Raw genomic sequence first — 9,729 nt, forward strand, 5'->3', positions numbered from 1 at the left:
ACACAGAAAATACAGAGATGATAACTTTTAAGTATAACATTTTAGTTCAGACTGATTTATGAAATGAAAATACAAAAAAATAATATTCTGAAAAGAATGTTTAAGAAAGTACAAAATTTTGTTTGAAATCATATATACACAACCCCCTGCTAAACAGGAAACTGTTGATCACACCCTCATATCATCAATAAACAGTTGTTCCTGTTGTCACCTTGGCAATAGGTCTGTTACTCTGTAATGAGCATGTTTCACTTCAGTGTTCGCACGGCACAGCCATTAATGTTTGCAGCTAGCCGACAACAATGTTTACAATGCTTTTGACGTCAACACAATATCGTTGTGATGATTAAAGCATTGTTAGCCTTATTAGAATGCTTGTTAACGTGACGTCATTCTAGCATAAGTGTGTTTAAACAGAGACAAGTATATTAGAATGTTTTTTCCTGTCAAATAACAAGCATGCTTGTATAATAGATCTTGGGGTAGAATGGCTGTATTAGGGCCGGTTTATTGTAATCATGTAATAAATTTTTGTACTTATTTATGTGAGACATACTGAAAAACTGTTGTGTTAAATTACTGCAAATTCTTATTGTTTTAGTTAGTGAATTGTTTGAGAATGTTAGCAACTTATAGACTGTTTATTTCAGATTTAGATATGAACCTAGTGGAGATGTACAGGACCTAGCTAAACCCCCGTCGTTGTTGAGAAGTGTTCATCAATTACTTCAGGTATGCATGATATGAGGTCTAAATATTGACCAGTTTTAGGTATAAAAATGAAATTGAAAGTAGTAGTGGTGTGCCAATTAATCAGTCCTGCAAGGAATCAGTGATGAAAGCAGTCCTGATAAATCATCAGCCAAGATCTATAACACCCATATTAAAAAAAAAGAACAAAGTTATTATTGTGAACTGTGGCTTTGTGTCAGAAAGTTCTGACGAAAAAAATCAGGGCTTGACAAACTTTTTGAAAGCAAGTTGTCCTGCATGACGAGCCGCCTATTATTTTAAGCTCACCTGAGCCAAAGGCTCATGGTGAGCTTTTGTGACTGCTCCATGTCCGCCGTCGTCCGTCCGTCAACATTTTCTAAAAAACCTTCTTGAAAACCACTGTGCAGAATTACACCAAACTTCACAGGAATGATCCTTGGGTGGCCCCCTTTCAAAATTATTCAAAGAATTGAATTCCATGCAGAACTCCGGTTGCCATGGCAACCGAAAGGAAAAACTTAAAAAATCTTCTTGTCCAAAACTGCAAGGCGAAGAGCCTTGATATTTGGCATGTGACATCATCTAATGGTCCTCTATGAAGTTGTTCAAATTGTGTCCCTGGGATGAAAAGAGGCCATGCCATGGGGGTCACAAGTTTAACATAGACTTATATAGGAAAAAACTTTAAAAAATCTTCTTGTCTAAAATCACATGACCTAAGCCTTTGATATTTGATTTGTAGCATTGCCATATGGTTCTCTACCAAAATTGTTCAAATTATAACCCTGGGGTGTAAAGAGGCCCTGCCCTGGGGGTCCAAAATTTAACAAAGACATATAGGGAAAAAAATAAAAATCTTCTTGTCTGAATGTTCAAGGCCTAGGCCTTTGATATTTGGTATGTAGCATTGCCTAGTGGATCTATAACAAGATTGTTCAAATTATGCCCCTGGGGTGAAAAGAGGCCCAGCCCTGGGGGTCACTTGTTATATGAAGTATATAGGAATATTAAAACTTCAAAAATTATCAGATCATATTTCCTTGACTATCTAATTATACTTACCTGATGACCCCAAGTAATTAGGTGTCACTTGACTGTGACCTACTTCCTTGTTTTTTAAGATACAGCCTTGAAATTTGAATGACTTGTACAGTTTTGCGCACCAATCTTAAAACTGACTTTAAGTGACCATGAATGTGACCTACTGACCTACTTTCTAATTTTTTAGCATCAGTTTGCCACTATAAACGTGTGGCTCATATTACTCAGGTGAGCGATTCAGGGTCATCATGACCCTCTTGTTAACACAACCGGCTGCAATTTGTACAAGTCCAGCAATTCACTAAGGAAAGTTACTTTTATCAACAGTTTCTATTTTAAAGTGTGGTTAAATATTGCGTATATTAGAATCTTGTTATGGACTATTTTGATCATAATGTGGTACTTTATCAGAACAGGATGGACCTACTTCCATTTTCTATCATTTAGATATTTGACTTCTGTGCAGCTCCATTTTCATTGGATTTATTACATTTTTTGTCAAAATCCACTCTTGGCCTGCAGGACAAGTACTGCAGCAAGTTCTGCTTACCAGGAGCCAATTTCTACTCCTATTTACAAGTGGACAAGTGGATTTTAGAGCCCTGAATGTCATTTTTTCTGAATTTGTCAATTATTAATTAACTAAGATTTTTTTTAATCAATATCCATCACTATCAGTACAAATCCAATGTAAACAAATCTTCTCAAATTCACTTCCTAGAGATAGATGTATCTACATGATCCAGCCTGATCTGAAATTGGTTGCTTTTAGTTTTTGAAAGGTATCACAAAGTTTTTGAAAATCCATCAACAAGGTTCATTTGTGAAGATTTGTTTATATTAGTTTTGTTGTGACAGGTATATTGCAACACCTATGTCATTTGTGTTGAGCATCTTATCAGTTGTAATGATAGTAGATTGATTGGCATTTTTATAGTACAATAATGCTGTTCATAACAGTACTCCAAGACTTGCAGCTTAGCGTTTATCACATTTTACAGAAAAATTAATACCAGTTTCCTTGTGTGTAGAGGGATTGTATAAATTGATAGTGCATAGGGTGTTGCAAATCTATAGTTGTACACTTCCTTTGAAAGGTAGCTGATCAGTATTAAAGTCTACATTGTAAGGTATGCTACATCAAGCATGAATCTCTTATCCTGCAAGGTAATTGCAGTTCCTGACAGAAGTTACTTATTCAGACATCAATATTATACTTACATACAGTTTATCAGGTTGTACATATCGACAGATGTAACATGATTAATAATTTATAATCCAGGAACGAGCCAATGAGCATCTTCAACGATTTATACAGTCACAGAAATATGCAAATGAGGCGAGAAATTTGGAAGAATCGATAGCTGCTTTAAAGGGGCAAATAGAGAAAAGATTACAGAAATTGTTCTCTCAGAAAACAGCTGACTTTACTTTGGCAAGGTATAAACTTCATTGTTATTGTTAAACAAAGAAATGTACCATCTCTATGTACTTATAAATCTGTTTTAATTCAGCTGTTTCTTAGATTCTCATTATTCTGTCTCTTTGTACATTGGATGGGGTTATGGGCCTCCGTTGCTGATAGGTTAAAGTTGCTGATCTTTAAGCATTTAGTCCCTCACCTCTGTGGGTTTAAGCCCTGCTTGGAGTGGTTGCATGATGGGAACCATTCAACTGGCTTGCAGAAATTAGGAGGTTCTATCCAGGTGCCTACTTGTGCCTGAAATACTGCTTGGAGATGCAAGTTGTGTCATGCTCTGCCGTTGAAGCTGGAAATTTGCAGTGTGATTGTTGAAATTGTATAGGTGTGAAATAAAATCTTTCCATGATTGCAGAATAATGGTTTGATTTTACTGGTTCAAGTCGTAAATTCGGCCACTTTTTGCAGTTTTTCGTAAATACTTCTTTTGTTTTACAATTGATTTGTACAAAATTTCTACCATATGTGCTTTGATACAATCAACATTGATTATTATCATTAACGGCCGTTTACATATGGTAAACAATACAACCGCGCTTAAAATAACAGACAGGTTTAGCCTCCACATTTTACCTTCTAGAGGTTGTAAATATTCGGCCACTTTTTAAACATAAAGTTGGATGTATTTTCAACATTTTCTTGGAAATAAATCGATGCTACAGCCAAAATTGTTATTTTTTCAACAAACTGCAATCAATTTTCAATAGCATACCTCATGGTAATTATTTGCCAACAGAGATTTAAAATGCGCCTGTCATCCTTCTCACACCAGCATGACGTAGTTTAATTTTTACGTCACTGTTTATCACACATTCTAGCATAAAACTCCTGTTCTTGTCACTTTTCGGGAGTGTTTCAACAGGAGAATAAAGAGAATCTCTCGCTCACGTGCTATTATAACAACTTTTTATATATGCGCGTTCCGTGGCAATGCATAAACATATTACGGCCCCAAAACGGATAATTCAAAAGGAAATGATGTCAACGTGAAAAAACAACGTAGACATGGAACTTTAATGACGTTGAGGGACAATATATTCATTTTCTTGGTTTTAACGCGTTTTATGCTAGTTAGCGCATGTGCTTTTTGTGTTATAAAGTTTAGATTTGAATTAACCCTTGCCGGGCCTCAGAATAAACGAGCACGTGCAATGACGTCACGCGACCCGCGAGACAAAATATTTGCTATTTAGAGTACACAACTTTAGGGAAGGACAACTTTTTTTCTACTCACCTCAACTTGTTGTTTTTTGCCGACTTTGTTGCTAACGCAAGTGCTTGTGATGACACAGATGCGTTCTCAAGCATCTGGCTCGAAAAAAAAACATTAAAGTGGGTGGCCGAATATTTACGACCTGGCCGAATTTACGACTCTAACCAGTATGTGCCATTAACTTTTGACAAGGGGTCTCTGTGATCAAGTGGTTAAGGTCACTGACTTCGAATCACTTGCCCCTTACAAATGTGGGTTCGAGCCTCACTCAGGGCGTTGAATTCTTCATGTGAGGAAGCCAAACAGCTAGCTTACAGGAGATTGGTGGTTCTAACTAGGTGCCTGCTTGTTATGAAAAAATGCATGGAAGGGCACCTGTGGTCTTCCTCCACCATCAAAGCTGACAAGTCCCGATATGACCTATAATAGTATTGTTGCAAACTTAAACCCAACAAGACAAACAATAACTCTAAGACTTGACAAAAGAGTTTTTGAATGACTAGAAAGGAATACCGGTAAAATAAATCTGTTCATGATTCCTGACAGTGGGAAATCCAACAAAATACTCACTATGAGATTTAATGATGATAATTATAGTGTTGCACATTCTTTCCCAAGTCTTTTAGGCCATACCAAATTGATTAAAAGTTCTTCGGAAAATTTTCAAAAAAAAATGGGAGCGAGCGAGCGATTTTTTTTTTTCTCTCTCTCAATTTTGATTTTTTCAGAGGCGGGTAGCTTTTACATGGAGCGAGCGGGGGTTTTTTGTTTTTTTTTGGCAGTTATGATTATACATCAAGTTAACATTTCTTTAAGAATAACACAGAACTTAAACATTTACAGTGTGACTAACACAGCAGATAGCTTTTCTATATGTTTTGAAGACTACATGAATGATTTTGCAAATAAATTCTTGCTAAAACTCATTGAATCACTTTGTTTTTATTTTGTATGTATAATTACTAAGGGATGAGTGTCTTATTTTTAATTTTGATTGTTCTACATTAATCTGAAGGCGTGCCCATTTAACGGCAGAGGATGAGGAATATTTAAGACAAAACGGGCACCTAAGTGGAATAACATATCTTCTGAAACCCAGTTAGATGGCTTCGACACATGAGCAACTTTGTGCCCCTAGTGAAACTCAAACGGTAGAGGTGAGGGGAAAGTAATAAATCACTTGACCAATGAGACCAAACGGAGTTGGGCACACAAATGCTTCGACATTGCTCGAATCCCATTGGAATAATTTCTTAACAGATAAGGTTAGCTTAAGTTTTTGTGGTAGAGGTTCATTTCAGTCAAAAAAGATATCAGATGGACAAAAAATTATCCCAATATTGCCACTCTTGAAAGTGTTATTTGTTGTGCTTTGATTGACCAAGAAATTTTGAGTTGGGAAGGTCTGTTTTTTTTCAGATTCTTTCTTTCAATCAATTCACAGCCAATTAATATACAAACAGGGAAAATTGGGGTTACATTAGGACAGAAATTATTTTTTATATCTACACTACTTATTTGAAAAGCTAAACCTTTTTTTTTAATTGAATATATGCATTTTGATAGAATATCTGACTGCCGTACTAAAGAAGTTACGTTCAAGTCGATTTGGGCCCGAGACAATTAATGTGATACATCAGTCAGGATCTGTGAACAAACTTTTTTTTTTAAGAAAGCACTGGCTTTAGCTCTAGATCTAAAAGATTGAACTAAACAACTGATAACAAATGGTTTGAAAACTTTATCTGAACAATATTTCTATGTTTAATCCAAATATTTTCAATTGAATCCCCGTGGCCGTGAACGTCTTACAAGTCGGGCTTTGTTCTTTTCACTGTATAATTTGAACAATCGTAGAACATGCCTACTTCATCACCTACCGGCACATCGAAGGCCATGTGTGGCACTAGCACAGACACTCCAGATTTAAAACAAATGATGAACAACACCATAATTCCTGACTTTTTGAGTTTGTGTCATCAGCTACATGTATTACGAACGCATGGATTCCGATCGATATCACTTTGACGCATTAAAACAGCGATAAAACCTGATTTACCATTGTCATTCCGGACCGCGTAATCAGAAAAAAAATTTTTTCGGAGATTTTTATGTACATGCGGGCGGGTGAATTTTTTTTTCTTTTTCTCGGGAATGAAATCATTGATGCGGTAGTTCCGACAAACGACAAATCAATTTGGTATGGCCTTAAGAATACCACATTTTATAGTATGGTTTACTTATATTGTGATAGGTTTTATTTGCTCAATGATAAATTGACTTGGCATTGAACTCACAACCTCTGAATTCATATTTATTTGTTCTGCTTACTGAGCTGAACAAGCCAAGCCTACATTGGTTTCATGTAATCTGTACAACTATAATGCTAACATGAAATATATATAAAGTTTGTCATTGACAGGAATCTGATTGAGGCTGAGCTGGAGTTGGATGGTTACAGAGCTTCTCTTCACTGTCTGAACTCAGAAGCAGAAAGTTTGAAAGAGATAGTAGAGTGTAGCTATAGGGAGAGACAGCAACTGTTTACAAAATATCACAGGATACAGGAATTTCAGGAACTTACAGTGAGAAACTTTGGAAATTTTTACCTTATTGTTGTCCTAAAAATACAGGTGCAGCAATTTCAAGAGAGGCCTCAATGGCCAAATGATTAAGGTTGCTGACTACAAATCATTTGCTCCTCACTGATGTGGGTTTGACACCTTGCGAGGGGTATAGAACTCTTCATGTTAGGAAACCATCAAACTGGCTTATGAAATGGCTTGTGGTTCTATCCAGGAGCCCACCTATGCCTAAAACAATGTGCGGAGAGGCACCCCTGGTCTTCCTCCAACATCAAAAGCTGGAAAAGTCACAATATGACCAACTTGTCTGTGTGACTCAAAACACATTTCAGAAAAAAAAGAAAATAAATTTTGACGACTATGTTCAAATTTTACACCGTCTGCAGTCTGAGGAGTCTGATGTTGTTTTCTCAGAATAAGCTTTCTTACCAGTATGTTCTGTTGTTTCCATAATGGTAAACAGAATGTAAAAAAGTGATTCTAAGTTGTAATAATGCATTACAGTTAAAAACTAGCTGTAGCTGTTCCCCAATAAACTTTTTTACCATATTGTGATTTGCTCATATATGCAAAATGTTCTCAGTAAATGAAAATAGTTTCTAACAGAGTGTTTGTATGCTTTATTCATTTATCTCAGGTACATTATGTAGTTATGCAGAACACTGGACAAAAGTGTTAATTTTTTAGAACAGGCCATTACTGGTACAGAATCCAGGATCACTGGTTAGATCATGACTGGAAGCTGTTGAAAAGCATTAAACCCAGTGAAACAAACAAAGAGGAATATAACCATACATATTGAGTAATTTGAATAGAGTATGTTTGATAAAGGTAAAGATGTACATACCCAATGCACAGACATACAAATGCAAGAAACTCCATTGTAAAATGAAATGGAAAAAATAAGTCTCAGAGTGATAAGAACACTGTTACATCATGATATTGTGCTGGTAAATTGTTAAGATTTTAATAAAACTATTCAGGAGAAATAGAATACACAAAGAGAAAAGGTTCACTTAATTAAGTCTGTTAGAAGATCATTCCAAGCATAGAACACAGCCAAGCAAAAGAGAAGAAGACTAGGTTTGATTGAGTCTGTACATGAGAGGTAAAGAAATGTGTATCACCCCTCACATCCCCTAGCAACAGCTTAAGTCAAGTCTGTTACAAGAAAATTGAATGTACAATGATCTCAAAGGACCAGAAAATATAACAACACTGAGTCCAAGTAGAGGGAGACTTTTTGCAGCTACACATCATTTAGACTGCCTGTGTGATAGGGCATAGGAAATTTGGAAAGAAAATTGATTAGTAATAACTGAAACATTTATACATTGCTTACTATCAGAATGTTTTCGTCTGAACTGAAGATAGTTCTACTGAACAGAATAACATTATTTTGTTGAAAGTATGTTAATGACTATTGCTGATATCTCAGCTATTTTAGAAAATATGCATGCTTATTTTTGCCATATTCAGCTTCTTACACAAAACGTATGGTCATATTTTAAATCTGGTCAGTAGGTGCACCCATGTTGAAAAAAATCAGATTTGTTTTTAAAAAAAAATGTTTAAAATTCAGATTTTCCATACCAATAATACTGAAATTGCGCATTTATGTCTGATATTTTCTTGATTACTGAATGAATTATGAACTATTGCATGCAGTTTGATAAAACAGATCTACTTGAGGAAAGAAAATTTGAAATTTACTCCATTCAGACACTCAGGTTTTAGGCCAAAGGGAACTTCCTCCTTTTCTTTTATGAATGTGAAATTATCTTTCACTCATAAACACCAGATTTGAAATTTCCACTCATGGCCCTTAAGCAAACAAATACTGTCTGTATCTTTTCAACATAAGTCCTTCATATTGTTTATTTCAGGACAGTATTTTATGTTTCAGGACAGTATTGTATATTTCAGGACAGTATTGTATGTTCAGATTTCAGGATAGTATTGTATGTTTCAGGACAGCGTTCAGTATTTTATGTTTCAGGGCAGTATTGTATATTTCAGGACAGTATTTTACGTTTCAGGACAGTATACTATGTTTACAGTATTCAGTATTTTATAATTCAGGATGGTTTTGTATGTTTCAGGACAATACTATTGGTATGTATTTTATATTTTAGGACAAGAAGCAGAATGTGATACAGGTATTGGTAAAACAGAACATAAACTCCCAGTCCAGGCTTGATGCACAAATCGATGAGGTATAGCAACCTTAATATATTCTGAGAGAAATGAACTTGTGCCACTGCTCCTCTGTTTAACTTTTCAAAGAAGTAGTTTTATTCTAAGAAAACACATCTATGAATACACATATACATATGTTAATGTTCTCATGTATGTAAAAGTGTTCAAAGTGTTCAGTTGAGATTAACTACAGCTTTTATTTCAAATCAACCTAATAATGAGTGCATACAACACAGTATCTGAAAATATGATTTCTGTAGGAATTTAATTCATTCAGGTGATTATTAGTTACCAAATATATGCAATGGCCTATTTGATTGGAAAAAAATAAAAAAGTACTATATGGGATCAGCTGCTTTTTATGCCTGTGTTGATATTGATGTGTCAGTATGAAAATTTTAATCCATTACCTCACTAGATTTTTATAGTTGTAATATTAAGGTACAGAGCACTCACACAAACAACTTTACCATTGCAGATAGACCAGTATATAGAGA

At 35.3% G+C, this 9,729-nt stretch overlaps 1 protein-coding gene across 1 annotated transcript in view; it reads left to right on the top strand.

Annotated features, from left to right (window-relative positions):
- The window catches only part of LOC128551513 (uncharacterized), a gene marked incomplete at its 3' end in the record, with an annotated part of 60,296 nt that extends 50,571 nt beyond the window's left edge, over positions 1-9,725 (top strand). The window contains exons 10-14 of the mRNA XM_053532402.1: positions 651-732; positions 3,038-3,195; positions 6,871-7,033; positions 9,169-9,249; positions 9,711-9,725. Of these exons, the coding sequence (XP_053388377.1) occupies positions 651-732; positions 3,038-3,195; positions 6,871-7,033; positions 9,169-9,249; positions 9,711-9,725 (499 nt within the window). The remainder of the gene's footprint in view (positions 1-650; positions 733-3,037; positions 3,196-6,870; positions 7,034-9,168; positions 9,250-9,710) is intronic.
- Positions 9,726-9,729: the final 4 nt, after the last annotated feature.

The sequence above is a fragment of the Mercenaria mercenaria genome, unplaced genomic scaffold, assembly GCF_021730395.1.
Source record: "Mercenaria mercenaria strain notata unplaced genomic scaffold, MADL_Memer_1 contig_1198, whole genome shotgun sequence".
NCBI classification, from domain to species: Eukaryota; Metazoa; Mollusca; class Bivalvia; order Venerida; family Veneridae; genus Mercenaria; species Mercenaria mercenaria.